General features: G+C 37.1%; 1 protein-coding gene across 2 annotated transcripts in view; it reads left to right on the top strand.

Annotated features, from left to right (window-relative positions):
* Positions 1-27,055, top strand: part of VAV3 (vav guanine nucleotide exchange factor 3) — a 389,657-nt gene extending 362,602 nt beyond the window's left edge. Inside the window, exons 25-27 of one of the 2 annotated variants that reach the window (XM_012466320.3) lie at positions 4,313-4,442; positions 24,035-24,186; positions 24,865-27,055. In XM_012466320.3, coding sequence (XP_012321743.1) covers positions 4,313-4,442; positions 24,035-24,186; positions 24,865-24,906 — 324 coding nt within the window. In that variant the 3' untranslated portion in view covers positions 24,907-27,055. The other variant, XM_021667516.2, reaches the window with a different exon arrangement.
* Positions 27,056-27,409: the final 354 nt, after the last annotated feature.

Below are 27,409 nucleotides of genomic sequence, written 5' to 3'. Positions count from 1 at the left end.
CCTTAAAAGTTTATACAATGATGTTCTTTGGAAAAGGAATTAAAAGTACTTGTCACAGGACTAAAATAGGCTTCCCTTATATGTTATGTATAAAATCTCAACAGTGCCTCTATTAGACACGTGCATATATATTTCTTTCCTCCATATCTGGGGATGTTTTATAAGGAAGCATGCATCACAGTGTGTTAAAGGGAAGGGACTAAGAATTTTAGCAAACCAAAATGAAACTAACAAACATTAGCAAAGGATGTAATTGTGAAAAGAAAAACAAGGAGCTGAAAAAAAAATCTCAATCTCAGAAAAGTGCTTTTGTCAGGTTTAGCAAATAACTGTAAAAATTGCTGAAGAGGTAGCTGAACCAGTCTGAAGCTACTCTTTCTTTTTGTTTCATTTGTGAGGCAAATTTGTATTGAGTCCTTACTAGTGAAATTACTTTCTGGAGAACTCAAAAAGACTCAGCCATTCTAAAAAGAAGCTTAAGAAGTAGTAAATATGTCTATACCAAGAACCTCACAATAGAGCAGTCCTTTGAACCTAGGCTGGAAAATGCCACATGGATACTTGATCAGAAGGAATGGCTCATGTTCTAGTAACCTGAACTTCTGGAAGGAGGTAGAAGATGATTAATTAGTGTAAAGGCTCCTCAAAATCAAGATCGTGCGAACTTCAGGGAGTTACTTTTTATCATGTTGGAATCAAATAACACACTTCTCTATTATAAGGAGTGATCTGTGGATTTGAGTTGTTATTTCTTAAGAATATTTCAGTATCTTCTTATTATTTGTATTAGTATACTCTTCTATCTGTGAAACACAATAGGGTCTGGAATTAAATTTAAATCTGGAAAGCATGTAAAATATAAGCCAACTCCAGAGCTGCTTTTAAATTAACTGGTTTCTCAATAAGAAGATTGGCCTTAGGTGGTTATGACCTAACCTTTTTCCCTTGAGTTTCAATAGCTTGGTTAATCAAAATCTTGGTTTTTCTTAGTCATTAAATTCAAATCCTAAATGAATTTCTGTATCCAGATTACAAGGCATTAATTTTGTTCTAATTTTTATGTATGCCAGACAGCCCATGTCCAAATGCTGTTTATAAACCATCTCCATTGCCTGTTTCCTTGGTAATTGGAATGACTGGCTCTCACTCATTATTTTTCAGAGACTTGAATTGTTGACACTGCTGTGTCAGTGTGAGATAAGAAAAGCTTAGTGATTTCTTTTGTTTAGAGTCTTCTTACTTACTTGTTGTACCTGAAGGTCAATGACTGTTAAAGCAGGGGTGGATTAGACTAAAATACAGAAAGCATAAAGGCAAATTGGAAAAGATCCATGGTGACACTATTTAATTCTACCCAGTTAGAAACATGTAGGAAGATTTACCTTCATAAGACTGTAAAAATGGAACTAAAATATCTTCCATGCTTAGTGAAGTGATAAAGAGTATTTTGCAGCTTACTAAACTGTATGACCCTAGGCTTTGGGAAAGTCATTTTTTCTTCCATAAAATTTAGGGGTGGGCGAGTATTAATCACCAAATCCTTTTCCAGTATGATAATTCTATGGTTTCTAGTCAAATTCATATAAATTGTAATTCATAGTAATTCCTAGCAAAAATCATAAAATTCATGTTACCTGTAACAAAATTATGTTGAAGTTCAAAGCTATGGCTTTTAATTCCCTTCAAGTTTGTTTTCGAATTTGCTAAAGAAGATAACATATTTTACTCAATTTAAGTAATAAGACTAGGAGAAAACTCTTTGGTATCATTTGTATCAGTGACACTATATATACATACAGATAGATAGATAGATAGATAGATAGATAGATAGATAGATAGATAGATAGATTATATATATATATATATATATATTTTATTCCAGATACCTCACAAAATTTTGCTTTGTATTTAAAAAAAAAAAAAAAAGCAATATTGGTCACTAAGTAGAATTGAATTCTATACCTTGCCTGTGCAAAACATGTTAAAATTCACCAAAATAAAAATATATGTTCTGACCATTGAAACCATTTTGGAGATACGAACTTCTACATGGTATTTAGTTTCTTTTTCTCTTCATTTTTAAAGGTTAGTCTGATTCCAAATTACTTGCTTCACCAGGGACCCACATTATCTGGGCCTGAGGAAGAAAGGAAGAAATACGTATTTTTCAAGTTATAGATACAATAATTGGAAGATCCTAACATCTTAAGTCTAAGAAAACAAAGTTCCTTGGACATCATGAGCACATAGCAAAAATGACTTCACTTTTGCTTGCCTCCCTGTGTGTGTGTGTGTGTGTGTGTGTATTTTTTTTTTTTTTTGAGACAGTTTCATTCTTATTGCTCAGGCTGGAGTACAATGGCGCGACCTCAGCTCACTGCAACCTTTCCTTCCTGGGTTCAAGCAATACTCCTATCTCAGCCTCCCAAGTAGCTGGGATTACAGGTGGCTGCCACCACACCTGGCTAACATTTTTGTATTTTTAGTAGAGACAGAGTTTTGCCATGTTGGCCAAGCTAGTCTTGAACTCCTGACCTCAAGTGATTAACCTGCCTCATCCTCTCAAAATGTGGGGATTACAGGCATGAGCCACCATGCATGGCCCCTGTTTTTGTATTTATATTTGCTAGGCAGTATTTGCTAATAGTATGATATAGTTAAGAGCACAAACTTTGGAGAAAGACACTAGCTATGTGACCTTGCATAAGTTTACTCACCTCACTGAGATTTGAGCATCAATGGGAATAAGGCCCATTTCATAATGTTCTTGAGTGAAGGTTATAAGAAGCTATGTAAAGGTCTTGGCACATGAGATAATGGGATAGCTGCTACAATTTTTCACATGTATTAAGTATTTTATATATTCCTTGTTATCATATTATTGGCCCCATTTTATAAGTGAAATTGAAAAACCTCCATTTGCTTTATCCAATGCTTTAGCCAAACTATGCAGCTTTTAGTTTGTGAAAGGTGATCTTTGTTTTATCACCTTTATGTCTGTTTCCAGCCTGCCTGCTCTATCTGAAATGATCTTTCCCCTGTTCCTGGCTATTGCAGTTTTACTAGTTCTTAAGTTTAAGCCAAGCTACTTGTATTACAAAACGTTTCATCATCCTTCCCATTGGATACACAAAACGAAGTTCTCTTTCATGCCTTTGAACTTTTCCTTCCAGGATGAGAACTCCTCCAGGGCAGGAACCTTATCTTTATAATCTCTGTCACACCTGAAACACCTGGTACAGTGCATTCCACGACATACCCAAGTTTTGTCCTAAATCATAAATAAATCATTGATGATTCTCTTTTTCTTCTTTCGAGTGATTTTTGGACTCATTGATTTGTTTGGGGAACTTTGAACATAACCATTGAACAGAGATATTAAGTTGATGGCAGTGGTATTTTTAGAAGAAATGAGGTTTTTTTCTGTTTTTCATTTTTTAAAAGGTGCTCCAGTAGAAGCATTGGGTAATTAAGCTGAAAGTGATTTTGATTTTATTTTTATTTCAGATATTTATAAGAAATTTTGTGTCTACAGTACTCATTCAATGATAATGTATTTTTATTATAAATTATTATTCAGTATCAGTTTACAGTAGAAGGATTCAGATTTGTGAAGAATCTATGAAACCAACCTGTCAAAAGAAGTTTCCTGAAACCGTAGTCTGAAAGATGGCATGTGGTTATTACATTAGACTTGGATGTGTTTAAGGCAAATTATTTATAAGAGAAAACTGGAATGAACTACACTGACCTCTGAGTAGCAGATATGCGGAGCTATGATAGGTACTACACTTCATCATAAACTAAAAACGATGTCAAGTACTATTCGTGCTTTATCAACTTCTGTTTACCATGAAGAAGTACAAGTTTGTTTTTCTGCCATTTTGAAAGAAAATAAGTGCAGGAAACTAGAAATTGCTATATATTCAGCAAGCAGCTGTTCCTTTTATTTTGGTTTAGAAAGGCAAGTATTTCATAAATAAGAACAATAATTACTACTCTGAAATTGAGGTTTAGCAAGGTTTCTTTTCATTTGCTACATCTGACTGAAGACTAACAGGATGTTCTCTATCCGTGAATAACAATAGGGGATAACTCATATTATTAATGACCTGAGTAACAAGGGCAACTATTAGGTAGGTGTCATGTACATCCAGACAGCAGGGAGAGATTATAATTTACTTAATCTTCCATATACATATGGAAAATTTAACAATAAATTGGTCATCCTTGTATTTATGTGTTCAGGTGTTGACCTGTTTGAAAACAAAAGTATCCTTATCAAAAATATGTTTAATTCTTTTTTCCAAAGGAACTTGTGGAATACTACAAGCATCATTCTCTCAAGGAAGGATTCAGAACCTTAGATACAACTCTACAGTTTCCATACAAGGAGCCAGAACATTCAGCTGGACAGAGGGGTCATAGAGCAGGCAACAGCTGTGAGTATTGAGAATACAATTTGCTGTCACTTAAAAATTAGAGGCGCAATAACATTAAACATCTTCATTCCAAATTTTAAAATATAACTGATGAATGTGCTAATGCATGAGCAAGGACTTTTTTCTGGAGCTAAGTAGAATCAGATGGACCAACAGGCTTATGAATATATCTAATTATAGATCTTTATGGCAAATTAAAAATTATGTTTATGTTCAAAATTCCATCAGAAATGTAAAAGATTTGTTAATATTTACATTATATACTTTTCATTAACTTTTATATTAACTAAACTCTTTTTAACTGACATGTAATGCTTGTGGTCATAATTCTGTTTGAGTAATAGTATTTAAGCAGGACTGGTACACAGCTCGTCAATTAGCCTAGTATCTCAAATCTGCTTATGTTCTATTTTAATAACTGCTTTCAGAATTTTGACATTACTAACGTGTGTTTTGGGGTGCTGGTATTTCTAAAACTATATGTGCCACAGCTAATCACAAAAGATTAGCATGCAAACGAAAACATGTTACAGTTGAACTGTGAATCTAAGTCAAAAACTTTTTTTCTCATTGTTTAATGTTACATAATCTTCCTGGAGATAGATACAGTGTGTAACAAAAAAATTGTAATGAAAAATGTCATGAAGAAGGTGTGATTTTATTCTCTTATTTTGATATCACTTTAAAAAAAACTGTTTTAGGGGAGAAATGAATGCAGTTTCATTACTCTTAGAATCTTTAACCTAAGCAAAACTGGGATATCTAGAGGTATTTGAAAACAGAATTTGCATCAGTTTAATATAACTTTATATTTTTGCCTAAAAGCAGAAACTAAAAAGGAAACAGGTAATGCTCTGGGTTTCAACAATGTCGGTGAAGTTTTATACATTTCAATTTAAGTAAACAAACAATTTGTCACATCAACTGACATGTTTTTTATTTAAGTAACTTAATAGATGTTCTCCTCACAGTGATCAATGAATGATGTATGCCTAAGCTCGTACAGTGAAAGCAGAGCGAACTTCATGTTAAAACTTTAAACACCTATTACATTTTATCTTGTTACTTTTTAGCCCAAGATTACTTGACTATTTTAGATTCTCAAATAATTTTTGCTCATTCAAAAATGGAAGTTTTCCATAAAAAAGTTTTTCTACAAATTTCTTAAAACTCTATTGAAGCTATGACATTTCCCCCAGCATGAAACATGTAATTTTCAAAGCTCTGTTTCTTTGCCTTCCCAGCAGCAAGAGATAATAAAAGTTGCCAAGGAGGTCAGTTAGATGAAAAATCCTGTTTGAGTTGTTCACTTAGCTCTAGAGAGCCTAGGAGGGAGAAGTGGGCAAACAGGGAGAACAGATGTCCCATATTAGGTAGGAAGGTCACTAACCTTCATATTTCACTCTGTGGTTTACTCCCAGCCAATTCCTCAGTGTTTAGTACATGGAGATATTCAGAGAATGTCGTCTAGCAGGGAATAAAGTTTCCTAACCTAAAATTTTATCTCATGTTTAATGAAGTATTTAATGCTAAAACTTGTTTGGCAACTAGGAAGAGAATTACAGGCCCTTTTTTTTAAAAAAAAAAAAGCATAGCCGGTAGAATGTCTTTGAATATCCATGCTAGCCCCAGAGAAATTTTTCAACAAATAAAGTCATGGGTTCCATGAAGAATCAAATTTAAAAAATGATATCAAAATAAGAGAATAATATAAAATAAGAGAATAAAATCACACCTTCTTCGTGACTTCTCAAGCTTCTCTACCCAATCTTTTTAAGAGATTCTGACAACTTAAGTCAAGCCACTGTAACTTTTTTTTGTGTAATTGTGAAGGGAAAGCAAACAATTCATTTAAAATTTTATATTTGGTAGAGTTTGGTTTTGTTGATCAGTTATTCATTCGTTAAACAGACATATATTAAACACCTAATACACACAAGGCACTGTTCTGGTTCTGGGATATAGTAATTAAGAAGACAAAGTTCCTACCTTTATGGAGTTTACATTTTAATGGGGAGACTCAGGCAAGTCTGGCTTGGAGGAATTTTATATTTTAATATGGAGTGATCAGGGAAGATCTCCCTCATAAAGTGACTCAAAAGAAGAGAAGGGGAGTGGGTTAGTAATAATTGCACAGTGGTTAACCCTCCAAGATTAGTCATTTGTTACTGCAAAGAAGAATTACAATCTTTGATCAAATTTATGATACTCTCCCAATGTTTTATTTACTTTAGACTAACTTTGTATAAAGTTAGAGGAAGAGTAAGGTGGTTCTGAGGACTAAATGAGGTGCTCTATATAAAGCACTTAGCACAGTGCTCTTACATGTTAAATAGTTAAAGTTATTGCTGACTCTGCAACTTCTACTTTCTCTACTACTGCTGCTACTTCTAACTCTTATTCTAACGCAGCACTTTTCTATATTTCTAAGGCTTGAATAAATTTACTAATTATGACTTATAGCAATTCACATCTTTGCCTTTATGATTTTTTAAATATAACTTGCTTATTTTATACCAAGTCTTGATAAAGGTTCCCTTAAAGAAAGACTGCTTCTGTTTCTATGCATGTTGTACATCCCAGGAAGTGGTAAGGAGGAAATGCTGCATGTTCTGTATAGGAAGATTGTGCCGGATGTCTTCATATTGCTTACCTTTGGTTCATAGCTTTAGATATGCTGCTGTCATCTAAAAATAACATTTGCCAAGCATTATTACCTTGGGATACTGGGTTGGACAGAAATGGCATCTCCATTACTTCTGAAAGGCCTTGGAGGATACAGAGCAGGCAAGGTAAAGCTTGGAACCATTCTGTGTTCTGAGTAGAGATTGAGAATGGAAGTTCAACTCCTGAAACCTACTGTTCATTATTCTTATTATTTTTAAACAATATAGTCACCTTGAAAAAGAAAGTCTCAGAGCACTGCACAGGCCGATTGCTTTTGGGCTAGTCTAGGTTAGAATGTTCTTAGGATGTTTACCAACTATTTTTTCAAATATGTACAATGTGATAAGATTATGACAGGGCCATCTTATGCAAATGCAAAATAACATGTAAAAAGATATTGATTAGAATTAAGCAAGTGTCCAAAGTATTGGGCAAGGAGCATAACATTTTAAAGTTAGGAGCCCATCATAGGCTGTCTCTCAGCCTGTCTCCCAGAGTGATAGGATTTTATCTTTGCCTTTGGAATGACTTAAGAGTCATTCTAAGAAAGAAGAGAAGAGAGAAAAAGAACAAAGAGAGAACTCAGGCATAGCAGTGAGCTCTTGTGCTTCCCCTGGAAACTTCAGTGGCTCCATGAAAGATGTTCTATGGATCTTTGTAAAAATCCCATTATTTTCCAAAATGATCATCTCAAACCTGCCTTAGATTGCTTTAGGAATGCCTATAGGGCTTGTGTATTTGAAGGGCATTAAATTGACTTTTGCCTTTCTTGCTCTACAATGAACACTTAATTATTTTCAGGTCTGCCAGAGTAGCTGTCTGACCTTAGGCGAGTCACTAAGCCTATCTGGGCCTTAGCTTTCTCATCTGATGAATGAGGAATGAGATTAGAGATTTTATAATGTTCTTTTAAAAATAGCATCTTAGGTTTTTTTCTTTGTGTGTATGAGAGAAGTGCGTAAGGTAATATTAACAGATTGGCATACTAGGAAAAGTTGTATAATTAGCTATTTTGTGACCCATAAGCAGACCTAAATATTTTGCCAAGTTTTTATTTGTAGAGAACTAGTTGGGCCACAGAGTAGAGCTCGGTAATTTTTTAAAATGGCCATCACTATATTTATATAATATCAAAGTATCTTCCATAAGAACTTTTTAATTACAAAAGGATAATAGTAATTGCCACAAAGTTAACGTCACTATTAATGGGACAAAGAGATATCATGTACCTCCTAATATAATGCTCCAAGTAGGACACACCAACACTTTGATGGTATTTGTGTCCCAAAAATGCATAAGTGGAATCTAATCATGATAAAACATCAGACAATCCCAAATTGAAAGACACTCTGCAAAATAATTGGTTTATACTCTAAAAATGTCAAGATCGTTAAAGACGAAGTCTGAGAAACTGTTTCAGATTAAAGAAGACCAAGACATATGACAACTACATATAACATATAGTCTTGGATTGAATTCTAGAACAGGAATTGAAAAGATACATATGTGCACATAGATATATATATATGTATATATATACACACACATACATATACACATGTGTATGTATACATATGTACATAGTATCATATATTTTGTATATGTTATAAAATATGTGTGTATATCTGTTCCTATAAAGGATGTGATGCAGTTAGCAAATTTCAAATAAATTCTCTCAATTAAGAAATAGTACCACATCAATGCAATTCTCTGCTTTTGATAATTGTACTGTGGTTATACAAGAGAAGAGAATACCTTTGCTTTTAGGGAACGTGTGCTGAGTACTTAGCAATAAGGGGCATTATGTCTGCAATTTATTCTCAAGTGGCTCAGGAAAAATACATAGATTGATAAAGTAAACATCATAAAATGTTAACATTTGGGGAGTCTGAATGAAAAATGTGTGGGAATTCCTTTTGCTATTCTTGCTACTTTAAGTCTGAAATATTTCAGAATAGAAAGTTTTAAATTGTGGAGATGATCCCATCTGCAGCTATATCTGAAGAATTGGGAGGTGGTGACAGTGTTCTTCTTTTGCCTGCTTCAGAGATAGGAGGGCCTGGTCCATTGATTTCAGGACATGTAGAACACTAGCATATACTAAACAGATCATATTTGAAGCCATCTGTTCCTTACCTGTGACTTCATTGAATTTGCTTATTCAGTCATTCATCCCTTTATCCTGCAAATATTTTCAACACTTAGCATGTGCTAGACCTTGTGCTAGTTACTGGAATTATAACAGTGAATAAGATTTGCAATCTGGTGGACAGGAACAGACAAAAACAAAGGCCTTCAATAATCACAAATTTGATAATCCTTATGAAGCTGAAGCATAAGTGAAAGGAAATGGGAGCAGGATCATTTAACCTGTAGGGTCAGAGAAATACTTTTGAAAGTAACAGTCAGACTGACCTTAAAGGGTCTCTGAGAGCTGACAGGGTGTTGGGTGGTGGCCAGTAGGGAACCTGCATAGTGAAGAGGTCACTTGTGTGAAGGTTCATAAGCAGCAGCAGGGAACTCTATATGTTTAAGGAACTAAAAAAGGATCAATGTGTTGGGAGCACAGTGAGTGGATTCCTGTTTGCAGTAGGAATGTGTTGAAGTTTTACAGACAGAAAATGGTGTGAACTAATTGACATTATTTTAAAAGATCACCGACTGCTCCTGAGGAGTGGTCTAGAGGGAGGCATGCACAGGAGGGAGATGAGTTAGGAGGCTATTGCAGGTGTCCATGAGAGGGATGAGCACGCTTTGGACATGAGTTGCATAGTGACAGTAGAAAAGGACAGTGGCAAATTTGGATATACTTTAGAGGTTGAGTTGACTGGATAAATAATTTGAGATCAAATTAGTACAAGTATGGTACATAAGTATTTGCTTTGGACAGCTGGCAAGTGATAAAACCACTGACAAACCAGGAAACAGAAGAGATAGAACAGGTTTAAGAGGAAAAGGTAATCTATTGAGTTTTGCAGAGTGTTCAGGTACCTACAGATACTCAATGGTTTGGTATGCAGTTGGCACCTAGGAGGGTGGTCCCGATTGAAGGTAGAATTTTATGAATGATTAGTACTTCATTTCATAATTCACATAAAATATAGTGATGTGAGGATTATAGGCTTTTGTGTATAGGTTTAATTTCTTCTGATCATTGTTCCCTGGAACCCTAGGAGCCAGGACCCTTTGCTTGTCATTCTCAATTGTACTTTTGCACAGTGCCTTGCATGAAATAGCCTCAGAAGAGGCTAAATAAGTGAAGTCAGAGCCTAAGGTTCATGGGAGACACACCAGATATTGGAGTGCTAAGTTGATACTGGAAAAGCATGGAAGTATGGGTAAGCTTGAAAACAAAATTTAGATCAGCGTGTTCCTTTCAGTGTGGTAACAAATAGTGTAGCAGTTCTTCAAAGACTGACAAAGGCTACTCGTGTCATTGGAACCACATAGATGACCTTGCAGGAAGAAGTAGAAGCCAGAACAGAGCCTAGGCTTTCTCTCCCTGGGTGTGGTCTCTTTCTTGCCATCCACTGTCCCCATTATTCTATTCATCATCCAACAATGTGCTTATGCTTCATTTTTAGTCACTATTTTAGGCAGAAACAGAAACTTGGATAATTTGTGTTACGTTTATTTAACTAGAACATAGAACATAATATAGCATTCTCATTCCTGACAATTCCTTAAATATCCTAATAATTCCTTAACTACTATTTATTAGTTATATTACCGTGTAATGGGAACAGTGTATATTATCTCCTTCGTCAGGTTCCCAAACATCCACTTCACTTAGTTTCTCCCTTGCCCTTTTAATTCAGCATTCCCATATTCATCTGCCTTTATTTTCTGATCTTATTTTGTCCTCAGATTTTGTCATCTTTTCCTTGGTCATTTTGCACTTGGATTTGATATGATCTAATTTTATTCTGGTAATTTAAATATTTGCTTTAATCTCATTAGTTTCCTAGAACTGCTATAAAATTACCATAAACCAAGTGACTTATATCAAGAGAGGTTTACTGTCTTACCCTTCTGGAGGCCAGAAGTTGAAAATCAAAGTGTTAGCCTCCATTCTTCTGGAGACTCTGAGGAAGAATCCCTCCCGTGCTCCTCTCTTAGGCAATCCTTGGCGTGGCTTGGTTTACAGATGCATTGCTCCAGTCTCTGCTGGTTTTCATGTCACCTTCTATGTGTATCATCCCCCCTTCTCTTTTCTTATGGACAGTTGTCACTGGATTTAGGGCCCACCCAAATACAGGTTGATCTTATTTTGAGATCCTTAACTGAATTACATCTGCAAAGACCTCTGTTTCAAATAAAGTCACATTCACAGGTTCACAGGTTCACAGGTTCTGGGAGGGCATATCTTTTTGCAGGGCCACCATTCGACCCACTGCAGTTTCATTGTATTAATTTTAAACTTTTCTCTAATTTTTTTCCATTCTTATTCTAATTTTTCTTTTTATCGTATTTATAACTTGGAGTTATAAGCAGATTTTGCATTATTAGTGCAGTCAGGCAGTCGGTGAATGGGATTTATAAACGAAAAACACTACCATAATACAAAAAAAAAGTGTTTTCAATGAATTATATCACTTTTCCACAGTGAAATGCCCTATCTTTCTGAGAAAGTGGGCTTCTAGACAATGCAGGCTCCTAAACAATACTTGCGTGACCATTTGTCTGAAACATTGTATTAAATATTTGATATGGAGTAAGAGAAACTAAGAATTCTGACATTCAATAATTTGATGATTAACAGGACACTCTTACTTTTCAAACCCCTTTTACATATTTTAGATCAATATCTCCAATGGAGTATTCCAGGAATCTATAGCCTTGTGCAAAGGACCATGAAAAGATTTCTTTTATCAAACAGATATATAAGAAATGCTGCTAGTATGATATATTCCCTACTAGGAATGTGACAGTTTATCTAGAGTTTTCCCCAGTTTATTTCATCATGCAACACTGTCTCATAGTGTTTAATGCTCATGTTAGGAGCCTTAAAAGAGTTAGTAGGTGTGAAATACTGAGAATAGCGTCTCACATGTGGGAAGTGCTATGTGTTTTGCTCCTGCTATTACACTACTGCTCCTGCTACCACTTCCAATACTGTTAGCCAGTGTGAAGTGTTACATTAGCCTCATTTGACAATTTTAAGTATATTTATAAAGTCCTTCTCCTTTTCCCTGGCACTTTGGTTTCCTACTTCCATTTCCTGGGGTTTGGCTCTGCTCTCCCAGTATGCACACTGCTCTGTGGGCTAAGTTAGTTATAACATATTGCTGACATTTTTATGTTCTCTTCCCTCAGTTTGTCTATGGTTTCCACAGAATTTACAGTTCTTGGGCAACTGATCAACTACAATTGCACATCTTCATTAGTTGGTGATGCTGGGCTTCCCTTTTTTTTATTTACTTACTTCAAGAGCTTTACCAGATTCTCAAAGGCATTTTTTATTCTCAGCTTGATAGCTTTAAAAGTTAGCAACCAGTATCTAGGATCCCTTAAGAGTATGGCTTACAGGTATAAATTCTACAGATTCAGATAACCTCATTCAGAACTAGCTTTTAAATGTTTCAAGGCTCAGAAGCAGTACTTAGGATCTTCAAATTTCTCATCTTTTATACTGTTCATTAATACTTTTTTACCATCTCATATAACCTCATGTTCTAAATTAAAAACTGGTCTTGGCTGGGCATGGTGGCTCATGCCTGTAATCCCCAGCACTTTGAGAGGCCGAAGCAGATGGATCATTTGAGGTTAGGAGGTTAGGAGTTTGAAACCTGCCTGGCCAACATGATGAAACCCCGTCTTTACCAAGAATACAAAAATTAGCCACACATGGTGGCACACACCTGTAATTCCAGCTACTTAGGAGGCTGAGGCAGGATAATCATTTGAACCCAGGAACAGAGGTTGCAGTGAGCCAAGATGGCGCCGCTGCACTCCAGTCTGGGCAACAGAGCAAGATTCTGTATCAAAAATACATATATACATACATGAATACATACATACATACATACATACCTTGTCTCAATCCAGTTAATATATGTAACAGTCTCTAATTTACCATAGTGCTTTCATATAGCAGCTGTGATCCAAGAATTTGGTTTTACTAGTTTCTTGCTTGAAAAACAAATTCATCTAAATTGAGAGAAATTCCCATTTTTCTTCCTAAAAATTTAACCAGGCTTCTAGTTATGAGGATCAATACTGATACATCTTTGTTCCTGATATTTGACTTCCCTTGTTGAATCCCAAATCTGCATAAGGTAGCATGTTTTAACTCTGCAATTCTCTGCTGTTAATAGCATTAATAAGTTGACTACATATGCAGGTAGGGTTTCCTTTTATTAATTCATACTTTCATTCATTGCTTCATACATTTCAACAGTTGTTGAGCCTCTGCTTGCATTAAATACTATATCACACACACCCCGCAAGTGTTATATACAGTATAGTTTAACATCTGAACAATAGGAGGGAATGCCAGAGAAACTCTTCTTGTATCTAGACACTTCAAACTTACCATCCACATTAGCCTTAATACAGGTTTCTTTCAAACAAGTACATTCTATAACCCTCCTGAGAGGTCATGATCAGGCTTTGGTTGAACACTCAGGGGACTTTATGTTCAATACCACACAAAACACCCTTTTTTCTGAACAAAATTAAGGTTTTTTTTCTTATATTGATCTAGAAATTTGATTTTCTATAGCTATTTACTATGATTAGTTCAAAATAAATATATATTCTCCCAACCAGGATAACCCCAAATATACTATAAAATCATGTATTACATAGTCAAAATAAATATACTATGTACTCTCCCTACAATGATAACCTTTCATCTAGTATGTTCTTTTCCCTTCCCTGCACTTCCTTCCTACCTCTTCATTTCTTCCTTTTCTTTCCTTTTTAAAAATATTTATCCAATTCATCATCATATGAATGGTTGTCAGTCTTTCACCATCCTCACCACCCTCTGATAGATGTACTCCAATTTGTCAGACTGGGTACAAAAATTTGAATATTGACTGACTCATTGGCTCAGATTTTTCTCTATTCAAAACTCATTCTTCCCCAGTTAATTTCCACCCTTCCCTTCATCCTTCCTCCTCAAAGGGTACAATTCTGCATACTTGAATCAAATCTAGCATTTCTTTTCTAATTTATTCTTTGGTTGTTACATCCTCACAAAGTTCCCCACATTCATTCATTCATTTTTCATTCATACGTTCATTCAACAGATCTTAATTGAGAGCTTACTTCAGGGCACGCACTGTTAAAAGGCAGCAGTGAATATCATGGATAAAAGTCCCTACCCTTATGGAATTTACTTGCTAGTGGGGAAGGTAGCTAATAGATTTAGAAAAATAATTTAAGTGTATTACGTTAGAAGTTGCTGAGTGCTCTGGGGGAAAAAAAAAAAAAAACATACCAAGGGAGTGGTACTCATGAGTGCTGAGGGATGACTTACAATTTTTAACCAGGCTCACTGGGTGATGAAGAACAAAACTATAGTCTCGTTTTCCCTCTTTCTGGTAGCATAGCGGAAAGCTGGGTCATCACTTCTAAGTTAGTTCAACAATCGAGCAGGCTGACACCAGCCAGTGGCTCTAGAAGCTGCCCTTTCTGACAGGCCACTTGTGTGACCGGGGAGCTTCTCCTCTTGTAAACTTGCATAAATATCCTGTTAATATGTAGAGCAGGATGCCGAAACTGTAAGCACAATGTGTGCAGAGCATTTGTGTCTCACCTCAGCGGTAGGACAATGGGAGTTTGGGAGATTGCATGTACTGTATCTACTTCTCTGATTGTATGTTGTTCTCACAATAAGCCCTGTTTCTGTCAGCATCACATGGCACTAGTGGTGTGAATCCATGACTATTTTATAGGACATCACAGCAGGCCTCATTGTGAAGGTGACATTTGAGTCAAGACTCAAGGAGATAAAAGAGAGAACCTCCAGTGCTAAGGAAAGGGTATGTCTGACCAGGCAATGTGGCCAGAGCAGAAGGACCAAGAGGAAAGTAGCCAGAGATGAGGTTCAAAGCGTAAGTGAGGCCCTAAAGGACTTTAGGTTTTACTCTTGAAGAAACAGGAAACCATTGGGAGGATTTAGGTAAAGAAGAAACATGGTCTGCCTTTAAGTTTTAATAGGGTTATTCTGGCTTCCGTATTGGAAAAAAAGACCATGAGAAAGAGGTGACAAGGTAGGCACAGAAGACCAGTTAAGAGGCCCATGCAGCAATCCAGGTAAGAGATGATAGTGGCCATATAACATGACCCTATTTTAAGGGTGATCCAACACATGGCCTGAGCAACTGGGAGTTTGGAGGATTTTCTTTTGTGTTAAGGGCTCCAATAGAGCTTAAAGTCTAATCATAGCATTCTCAATCCAAAATGAATTATTTCCTTATCTCAATTTCTGTCTGTATCTCTTCACTAATTTGTAAGCTCCTTTGATGTCAGAGACTGTACCTATTCATCATATCTCCTATAAAATCATAGCACAGTCTGTGGCACATTAGTAATATAATAAATGTCTGCCAATTATTTTTAAAATAGGGATTTTGAATTAACATCTTGATAAATCATAGGCATATAAATCATATGAAATCCCAGGCAGTTTTCCATAGCAATAGGAAAGACCTTGTACTTACTTTGTTTTCTTGTTAATGGCTTTACATGTTTACTCTCTGTGGCATTGAATATTAAGTAGTTGTATATTTTTTACAATAATCCTAGACATAAGTTTTCCTTGTTACAGCTTTGGATTTCGGGTTAAAATAACTTTGTCTACTTACCAGATGTAAGCATTCAATTAAATGAAATTAATCTAAATTATTCCTAGTTTTTTTCAGTGACAATATATAAGAGATACAATAAGCACTAAACAACGGGGCTTTAGGTTGTTTTGTTTGGGGGAGCATGGGGAGCAGATAGAGGGTACTATGTCTATGAATTTTGCAGGGCATCTAAAACTACATGCTTGAGTTCTGAAATAAAACCAGGGTAAGGATCACAAATTTAAATTAAGCATTCATTAAATTCTCAGCATGTTCTCTGCTGTTAGGCCATCTGTAGACAATCTTGGCAAAAAGAGCCTCCTAGACTGCTCATCAAAGCATACCACTTAAAAGTACAGTTCTTCAGGAAAACATGTAGGGCCACTGCTGGGCAGCAAACACAGGTGATCCCTGTGTCCACAGTACCATCGGCTCAATCTTCTGATCTTCTTACTAACAACTCTTTGTTACCTAAGTAAGTGTGAACACATGTGCTTGTTACAACTAAAAACTGAGTGTTAAGGAGTGTTTGTCCCAGAGAATACTTAGCAAATACTTAAGGTAATGTTCTCTGATACATGTAATGGATAATTGTTAGTTCAAAAATACTTATGATTTGGTAACTAGTACCTGAAGGAAGAGTGTTGATTCAGGTTGGTTTCTGCTGTGTACAAATTTTAAATATTACTGAAAACTGAGTAAATTTTCATTTGCTCATGAACATCATAGCATGATCAAGGCAGAACATAATACCTTAAAGCAATTCTTAGCCTTGGCAACAAAAGAATAGTCATCAAATATCCAGTCACTAGTACTTTTTTATCCTACCATAAACACTGTGTTCTTTTTTTTTTTGAATTGACATTCTTCTGTGTTTTGTGGCTTTATCTTCTCAGTCAGGTCTCAGAACTGAATAATAACCACTAATGATTTGCCAATCAATTATTACGGCTATGCTGATAACTTCTATTTCCAGCTTATTTATTTAACAGATAACTCCTGTTTATATTAGATAATGTTAGTACATCAGGTTTTGCTTAACTTGGGAAAGTTGATAAATAATATTTGACTGTACTCTTAATAGTTCCTAACTGGAAACATTAAGTCTCTAGTTATGAGCCACTGAGTCATCGGCTAATAATGCCGCATGAATGTTAGCTCCGTTGAGAGCCAGGTGTCACACACAGGCAGAATAACCAGATTCCTGCCTAAGCGTGATGGTCTCTCTGAGCAAGGTATTCTCCCTTGTCTGTGCTAACATGGAGTCGAAAGTGTTTGTAAAAGGAGGAAAGTTAGGCCTTTAAAAGAAGCATGCAGTTTGAAAATGATTACTTACTGAATGAGGTCACAGTATTGGTATAATATTATCTAAATGGATGCTGATATACATAAAACAGTACTCTCACACGAAGCTTCCAAAATAACATAATGCACTAGCAGGTAGGTATCTATAAGGTTAGGCAGTGAATGAAGAGTTCAGATGATAATCACCTCAACATTCCCATTCCCATTTGAGTGTCACTGTTACTGGCTCTTTTTAATTCTATTCCAGGACATGCATCTACCAAAAATTTTTACCTTAGAAGTTTCTTGGTATGATAGGAGGAGTTTGATGATGGTAGAAATATGTGGATATATTATCAGTATGGGTGCAAATATGTTTTACAGGTTAAATTATTCTAAAAATATTTTTATCAAATACCTTATTCTGATATTGCTTGCATCTGGGTTTAAATCCATGCTTTCCTGGAGAAACATGTTATCTTTTACCCTTGTCTCAGTAGTTGCCAGACATTCAAATGCTGTTTTCCCAGCTCAAAGGAATTAAGGACCTAAAGGCAGTTACCACAGATATATAGGAAGAGTGGCAACAGTAAGTCATGCTACAGTGTGTAGAGAAGAAGAAAGCATCCCTACCAATCCTGAAAATGTTTGGCTGAGAGCTATACACTGGATGGCAGGAGAAACTAATTAACCTTTTACTCCTAAGAAGATTCCTCAGGCATAGAGTGTGGTTAATGCCGTGAGACATACAGTATTTAATAGGTGTTCAGCATCTCAGGAAAAAAATTAGTTATTGTAGGAATATCACTGATAGATTGTGGCTCTCAGAAAGCCTGGGGAGTAGAACCTGCACATATTTCACTTTCTTTGTCTTTTGCTGGACTTTGTTGGAAGTCTTATGGAGCAGTTTAAGTGGGCAGAAGATGAGCTAAAGGAATGGGAGAGGAGACATAAGGAACCTGCAAAATTAAATATCCTGCCGAGATGCTTGTCCATTCAGCAGCTTCCGTTGCTTAGCGCTGGGCCTGATCCTGTGAAGGATGCAGAAGCAATGTAAGAACTGGCCCTTGCCCCCCAGAATCACCATCTAAGTGGGGCTACAACACAGGAAAACGTGCACTAAACATCAGAGCCAGGAAGTGCCATGATGCAAATGCCTACCAGAGAGCTAGGGAAGGTCGGAGAATGGGCCTGAGTGTTGTCTGGATTGTCAGGGAAGGCTCCCGAGAGGAGTCTGGGTTGAGCTTTTGAGACCAGGAAGTTAAGGTTAGCAGAGACCAGGGGAGGAGCAGAATTCCAGAATGAACAGATATTTGGAGTTGGAAGTATAGCTGAGGGCCCCAGAAGCTGTTCCGGGTAAAGAGAACACATGTGGGAACGTATACAGATTTCATTAGAGAGGCAAGAGTGGCCAGATTATGAACTGTCATGTAATTTAGGACGAGGGTTTGGATTTCATAATTTAAGCAAATAGCATGATGGAGTCTACATCAAAGGTGAGTTGCTGTGAAGGCAGTATGTAGAACAGAATAGAAAGAAAGCCAAAAGAAAGAAGGCCATTTGGCTGGCAGTTTTCTGAGGGTAGGAATGAGTTAGATACCTGAATTGGGATGGTGCAGCTGCGAATTACTGAAGGGTTAATTTCATATTGCCGAGGAAGAAAGCACTTTACTTAGAAAGGGGACAGGGAGGGCTGAACAGTGTACAAACTTTGCAAGAGTGGTTTGCAGAGAGAACAGGGGAGTTCTTGCAGGGGGGTGGGGTGAGTGGAAACATGGGAATTTGAGCTAGATTACAGGGAAGAAGATGAATTTGGATTCAGACACATAAAATCAGACATAAAAGCTATTCTTTGTAGTAGTGTCATGAAAACATTTGAAGTCGAGACTGAAATTCAGGTGAGAAGACAAATCATATCCAAGAATCTCCTGCATTCATCAGGGAAAAATTAGTTTAAGTGAAGACAGCAGTGGGGCCAAAACCTAACTGTGAGGGCTAACTACTGTTTGGATGGAATTAGAATATTTTAGATAAGATTTAAGAGGATTCTAATTCTAGCTACTTGATAGAAATGCAAATGATGATAAGGCTTTTAGAGTTAGATAAGAGACAGAGCTAGCATCCTGATATTGTATAATTGAAACAGAGATTTAGGTCCTTTAGTGAAGCATTACCCATATTCCTTTAGGAATATTAGATATTTTAAGATTACAGATAGGTTATCTAATCTAATTTATCTACCTGTTGTTGAGATTATTTGATTTGCATTTAACTGTGTTTTCATTGGCTCATGATTTCTCTCTTCTAGAGCTAACTTATCTCTTGTTATATTCCAGACTCTTGGTGTAAATTACCTTCATTAGAAATTTTGGAGAAATAAAGTGTTCTATTTCTTTATGGATAAAATAATCCCAGAGAGAGAGAGAGAGACAAGGATGGACACTTAGAAAACAGTCCAAGGAGAGAATTCTAATGCCTGACAGAAGTAATGTTTGGAATGAGGGCTTTTAACTGAAGTTCTCACAGACATGGGATAGGAATCTCAGCACCAGATTTTCTTCCAATAATAGAGTTAAATGTGTGTCATTTGCTTCATTAAAATGGAGGTAGCATCCTATCCTCTAACAGTATATCATGATCTCAAGAAAATAAAAATGTACCATTTCTACTGCATGGCTAAAAATGACTTGGGCTGATTGTAAAAATTAGTTATAATGGCATGTATCAGCATATTTAAAAGTAAAAATGTACTGCAGAATGTGCAAGGAATAGATAAGAACTTTGATTATAAATAAGAGCATACTTCACGGTAAGTGAAAAGCAAACATGAGGCCATTCATGAGAAAAGTATGTCATGAATGCATCAGTGTGTATATGAGGGCTCCAAGGTCATTAATTCTAAGAATAACTAAACTCCCTCCAATTCCCTGGCTAGTCTGCTTGGGTGATGTCTGGGAATCTCCTTAATAAGTTACTACTATCCATGGATATCCCTAGGACCCTTTCCTGGCAAGAATATTAACTTTGGAAGAATTCTGTGGTTGTCAAATCAAGCAGTTACCTGAAGAGAGGCAGAATATATTGGAAGATGATGTAAACTCGTTCCCAGTTAGATTAGCTCACTTTTACCTCATCCTTGGCTGTAAAAAACTTTTTGTCACAGTTCAGATTGGGCCATGGTACAAGTAACAGCAACCCAAAAACCTTAAATAGGTTTCAAGAAGATAGTTATTTCTCTTTCCCAAAAAATCCTTGAAATAGCCCACGGCTGGAGGAAGGCTGGTCATCTCCCTTCCAGGAAATCTTTAGTGATCCAGGTTCCTTCAGGCTCATGCTCTACCATCCTGAGGGGGAGGCTTTCCTCCTCATGGACCAAGGTAGTAGCTTTCAAATTCCAGACAGCAGGACAGAATGAAGAGCCAAAAAGAAAGGCAAAGGCATGTGCCCACTTAGAAAAGGTCCCAGAAGCTGTCTCATGACACTTTTGTTTATATTTCATTGGCCAGAACTTGGTTGTATGGCTATACTAGACTGTAAGGGAGGCTGAGAAATGTAGCATCCTCTCTAGGCAAACATAGCCCAGTGCATGATCTATGACACGAAAGAAGTGGAGAATAAATACTGGGAGAAAGTATATAACCACACCTTCCTTTCCATTGCAGTAGCACCTTGGTATCAGCAGGTCAAATTATATAGCTGCCTGCAGAGGTGCCTGAAACAGAGCGGCAGTTGCAGAATAGTGCAGCAGTCACTAAGAGCAGGTACCCTGGAGTCACAGCACTTAGGTTTGATTCCAGATTTTTCTCAGATGTAAAGAAGAAATAATACTAGTACCTTCCATTTAGAGCTGTTGTGACGATTAAGTAAAATACTGAATGTAGCACATTCAGCATGGTATCTAAGACTTCAGAACCATTTGATAAATGTTATTAGCTCTTATATTAAAAGTAAAATGAAAAGTTTTAGAACATCCATATACATGTAACTTTTCTGTACATCCATACAATATGGAGAATATATTTATTTTTTTTCCAGCTATAATAAGAGTCAGAGTGGTTTTCATTTCTAATTGCACTTTTCTCCTTTTGAAAATAAGCTGGCTTGTGCATGCTTGGTTGGGAGGATGGAGATGGTTTCTAACAAATTGTATGAATGATTTTCTTGAATTTTCCATGGGTTCGGCATGTTTTGTTGACACCATCTTACAGGCTTTTCTTTATAACAGTTTTGATGTGAAGGATTATTTTACACTACGAATCTACAGCACACCCTTTCCACTGATGTAACAAAGTGGGAATTGGGCACTTCATCAAGAGGATGAGGCCATCGTTGGCCATCCTTGCATGGATGGGGTTCAAAGATGGCAGTGTGCAGTGGGTATTCTCTGTGTTTGCCTCTAAAAGGATAGACAGCTCTGAATTGCAAAATACTATTGTCTATCAAAATATAAAAGCTTGGCTTGTTCTTCATTTAGAAATGGTGATAGGAAAGAAGTGGGTGAAAATGGAGCTCGATAATCCAACTTTGATGTGACGATTTTCTCATGATTACAGACAACAAAAGAGTTGTGTTGAGATATTTTTGCCAATACCTAAATGCTCTTTTGCTTCTCTCTTTTTCTTCCTTTCTCGAAGCCCCCTCTTTGTTCTGTGGCTTTTCTTTTGTAACTCCTCCAGACTACAGCTTTGTTCCCCCTTCTTCCACTCCTTTCTGGTCAGGTACTGCTTTATTGCTTTTATTTGTCTCTTCAACTTGCTTCTGCTTGCAAATAAAATATTCGAGTTCAATGTATGGCTTCTCATATAGATACATCTCCTCACAGACAGTCCCTCGAGTTCCATTACCACCATGCACTTTACTCTTCTCTGTCATAAAGTCATTGTTTGTCATGACATTTCACTCGTTTTTGCGTGTGTGCTCATGCCATGTATTTCAGTAAGACATTTTCTAATTTACCTGTTGGGGAGAGTTTGGAGAGGGATAGGGCTAGAAGTAGAAAGGGGGATGAAAATCTATAAAATCATTATTTTTCTTGAGAACCAGAAATTTTAGTTGAGAAAAGCCAATATTTATGTATTTTTCTAAAGAAAATAAATAGAATTAAAAGCCAAACTTTGTTTCCAAATATAAAATAAAATTCAGTACATAGGACTTGAAAAGATGACCGGCGCCCATGAATTCTGAATTTCTTCAGGTTGTGCCTGGGCGTTTTTGTCTTGATTTCTGTCATTAGCCAGAGAGTTTAATGGCTATTTACATGACATTAGATATAGTCTGTTTCCTGACACATGTTTAAAAATTAACCTGCATATCCCAATAAAAATCAAAGAATTTAGAACTAGAAAAACCTTTGAAGTCATCTAGTGCAAACCTTTCATTTCACATATGAGAAAAATGTGGCCTCGAGGGGTTAGAAGACGTATGCAAGGTCACACCTTTAAGTTGATGATTGGGTTTTTCCGTCACAGGGGTGTTTTTATGTGTACTGACTCTAACGGTAGTGCCCTAGTAACGGGACAGTTTTCAGTGAGAAAGCTATTAAAGTGGTTTGTGTCCTGAACAGTAAAATAAAATGACCTATTTTTACTCCCTTTACAGTTCTGAAATCTGTGGTATTGCCATTCATTTATCTCATGATGGACACCTGGAGTCTAAAAAATTTTATGTCATTACAAAGCCATGAATAATAGGTCAGAGATCCCTGTGGCCAAGTGGGCAGGCCCTTCCAGGGTAACACGGGTCATAACTTCTACTGCCTGAGCCCTGGGAACTGTTAAAAATACAGATGGATGGTGTTTCCCATTTGTCTCTTTTTCTTACACTTAAGTTCCTTTACCATTTAAGATTTATAAAGTTTCACCAGTTTCCGATGAGTGATTCTCAGATTCACTGAACATATAATTGAAAACACTTTATAACCCCGAAGAGCAACAGGTAGGGAAGTTAATATAAAATGTGCTATGAAACACTAGAGACTAACAAACATGAACCACTGGAATGGAGTTTTCTTTTCAGAACAGGGCCAGCAAGGGCAGGGAGAAAGTTAGCTCCTCTCCTGCCATCAAAAATTAAACACACACACACCCCCCAACTCTGGACACAGGAGATGAGTACCCTGAATACCCTGACATCTTGTTTTTGATTAGATACATCAGTAAAGGTTTTCTGTAAGGCAATATTTGTTTCAAAGAAAGAACATATATGGATAGTATTCGTTTCTTCTGATTCACACCCCTTCACATAGGTGAATTATATAGAAAACCATAACTAAATTTATCACCAAATAGTTTTAACATAGAAAGTCTCACTGGGGAGAGTGCCACCTAACCAGAAGTGATAGCATAGATTTGACAGACTTACATCAGAGCAAAATGTTTCTTTGTTTTGAGTGTTAGTTGAAGCAGTTACTGGATGAAAACATAAAGCTTTATCTTGGAGGTGCTAGTTAGAAACAGATGACTGGGCCATCAATAGGAAATTTATGATGAAATTATTTCAGATTCTATCTCCTTAGATACTTAGATATTAACCAGTTTTTCTTTTAATTTGGGGTTTTTTGTTTTGTTTCATTTTTATAAAAACTAGTCTTTACTTTGAAGTTCTTATAGATGAAGAATGGAAAAACAGGACAATGGTTCTTTAAACTTTTTGAAGTGAATTTGCCTGCACCTGATTGAATTGAAACAGCAATTCTGCTGCTTTCAAGCTCCTCTGCCGTTATCTCTGGTCTGTAATGAAATCATGACTGTGCATTTGATAGCATCAATAACATTCATCTGATTAGGTTCTTATGGTTGTTAACTAACTGCAAGCTTACTCTCATTCCTTGTCATTTCTTAACAGTGTTAAGCCCAAAAGTGCTGGGCATTGCCATCGCTCGGTATGACTTCTGTGCAAGAGATATGCGAGAGTTGTCCTTGTTGAAAGGAGACGTGGTGAAGATTTACACAAAGATGAGTGCAAATGGCTGGTGGAGAGGAGAAGTAAATGGCAGGGTAAGCTGGCCCTCTTGATGTCCTGGTGCACGTGAATGAAGGGGACTGAGCAGTTGTAGGTACCCGTTGTGGTGCCAGGGAGAAGCCTCTATACCGTATTGCAGCCTTCAGCCCACAGGCCCCTGCCCTCTGGAGACTGGTGATGTATTTTGCTGGTACTAGGGACTCACTGGAAATATTTGAAATGAATATGACAGTGACATAAATAAAATTCACCTGGGTAAGTGTGGTAGCTTCCTGCTTGGAAAAGAGTTAAGGAGCATTTCAGTTCTTTTTAGACCCTGAGCCATTGAACTAAACTTTATGTGTATTGCAAAATATCTATAAGAGCTGCTGATCTAAATTGGAAAGAATGGGACATAATACCTCTGTCTTTTCATCCTGTTCTACAGCAGAAATAGGAATCATTATGCAGCAGAGCCCCCCGTATTATACTCAATTTACATATTTATTTGTGTGCTAGTGGATTAGAACACTGTTTAAGTTTATTTTATTCCTCCATTTCGATCATTCACTCTATTAGGCTTCTACGAGCAGTCAAACCAATCCTCTCACCTACAATGAGCATAAAACCCCCATTTAACTGGGGTACTATGAAAACAAAATGCTCTGTTGTAGAATCCTTTGAAGTGTCAGATACAAAGTCACGTTGCTATGTTGGTTGCTTTTCTTTTTTAGGTGGGCTGGTTTCCATCCACATATGTGGAAGAGGATGAATAAATTCAAATCCAGCATTGCACCCTGCACCAGAAATTTCAGAGAGGTGATAAACAGAGGCCTGCACAGCATTGTGAATTAACTGAAGTGTTTAAAAAGCTGCATTTCTGGCTGTTCAACATCCTCCCTCCTTAACCCCTCCTAAGTCTTAATGCTGAGATTTCTAAAAGATGCTGGTACTGACAGATTAATGGTTTGCCTAGAGCTGTGCAAGAAACAGGCTGCCAGTCTGTCATTGTCAGGGACCAGGGCAAAGCCAAGAGCTGTTCCTCCCAGAAGAGCCCTGCAAACACATTGGTTCATGTGTCTCTACTTCATCCGGTCAGATACCATGAATGTTAGTCATTAGTAAATCTTTAATACAGTTTTGCTTTATTCTCACCTGCCATTCACCAGATTATTTGACGGTGCAAAGAAGCAGAAGTATAATTTTTCTTTTCCCAGCATGAAGAAAAATTGGAGCTCTGCCATTCGAGCAGCTTACTGGAAAGATCCAGCCTTACTCGTCTTAAATTGTCCAACAAGGTGACTCATTGCCCGACAAACACTTTTACCCTCAGATGTTACTTGCGTTATTATTAAATATGAGGCCAGTGCTCAGGTTAGCATCATAAGTGAAATATCCCTGAAGGGTTTTAATTATTCATTTGGTGTCCTGGTTATATTTGCAAACTTCTTTATAAAAAGTGAAAAAACACATAGAGAGTAATCTTCATAGTTGACCTTCACAATCTTCATGATTTCATTGGATTATTTTGGAAATATAGTACTTGACTTTATGAAAGAATCTTGGCTAGGTGTATTATGGGTAGTTGCCAATAATCTGAATAAGGTGGCATTGTTTACAGAAACAGATCAAGGGCTATAAATTATGTCATTTTATAGCAGCAATATCCATTAACACATGCCTTGTCCTCCCACCCTCCTCCCCCTGACACAAAAATGACTTTTTGATTCCCACATTTTCTTAGAGCACAAACAACTTCGTTAACGATTTTGGAAGGAAAGCACAGCTGGATCCTTTATTCATTTCTGGGACAGAGAAAGGGACATTGGGCTTTCAGTTTCTCTCAGAGTCTCCCCCTCCGCAGCCCGTCCTGGGAGTGTATTAACAGGAGGGAAGATCGGTCTTGCAGTACATTTGTTTTGCCAAGCCATCACTCTTTCATGTGAGGATCCTAAATACATTCTTTCTGGGGTGCAGAGCCCCCAGTCAAGGCAGTCCAGTTAAGACACTGACTTGGCCCTTCCCTGATGAAATACTTCCTCCGTTGCTGAAGTCGTGTACTGACAAGATTGAGTTTTCATTTTTGGAAAAACAACAACAACACAAAGTTAGAAGCATTAACTTAGTAGAGCTGAACCAGGAGCACTCAATTCTGAAATTTCAAATCATCTCTGAAACGAAGCAGGTGTGGCCTGCCCTCTCCTCAAGCCATTTGGGTGCCAGAACTCATGGCTGACTGGATACATCCCCCCGTTAGAGACTCATGGGCTAGGACTTTTCATCTAGGATAGATCCAAGACCTTTACCTCAGAATTATGTAAACTGTGATTGTGTTTTAGAAAAATTATTATTTGCTAAAACCAGTTAAGTCTTTGTATATGTGTAAATGATGACAAAAATGTATTTTATAAAATGTTCTGTACAGTACAGTTACACCACGAAGTGTACTCTTGGAATGGATTCTTTCCTGTCAAGTCTTATCTGCGACTCTGTCTCAGGAATGTTTTGTCTGTTGCCATCAGCCAACTTTGTTATGGAGGGAGCAGCCTCACACAAGCAGAAACACTCCTGTGGATGGTATCGCAGCATCTCTTGTTTGGTTTAGTCAACAGACCCTCTCCTTATAAATGGTGTTTAGTCTTCCTGTTGCATTTCATGGGCCTGGGGGTTTCCTAGCAGAGGATATTAGAGCCCGTTTTTTGTGACATTACTGATTCCATCTTTGTCTGCGTTTAATACTTTGTATTGGAAACTTTAAATGCTGCGGGTTTGTGTAGAGTTCTAATACCAAAGACAGAAGTGAGTGTTTTCCATATACTTTGTCTTGCCTGTATGCAGCCCTTGTGTAATATGGTGAATTAGAGTGGTATTTCGCTTTGTACTATTTTGTAAATATGTCAATACAATAAATAGTGACTAAATTGATTTCTCGGAGTTGGAGTCTTTTTATTGCATGATCCCTGTATTAGTCAGGGTTCTCCTGAAAATGGATGGTGCTGGATTGTTGGGCCTGTACCCAGCCGTCGCCAGCAGTCCAGAGTGGATGGGAGTGGTGGGGGGAGCAGGAGTCACCTCCCTCCCACCATCAGCCCCGTGGGTGCTACCTGTCAAAAAGGGCCGCGGCGGTGAGTCTTGAAGCCCAGGGCTGAGCCTGGGTGGAGCCGCCATAGGTGCAGATCTTGGTGGTAGTAGCAAATATTCGAAGGAGAACTTTTGAAGGCCGAAGTCGAAAAGGGTTCCATGTGAACAGTAGCTGAACGTGGGTTTGTCAGTCAGTCC

This window comes from Aotus nancymaae, unplaced genomic scaffold (assembly GCF_030222135.1).
Source record: "Aotus nancymaae isolate 86718 unplaced genomic scaffold, 86718_ANA_hifiasm-v0.15.2.pri h1tg000117l, whole genome shotgun sequence".
In the NCBI taxonomy this organism is placed as follows: domain Eukaryota; kingdom Metazoa; phylum Chordata; class Mammalia; order Primates; family Aotidae; genus Aotus; species Aotus nancymaae.
The sequence above is the reverse complement of the archived record's forward strand: the minus strand, read 5'-3'. Positions and strand labels throughout refer to the sequence as shown.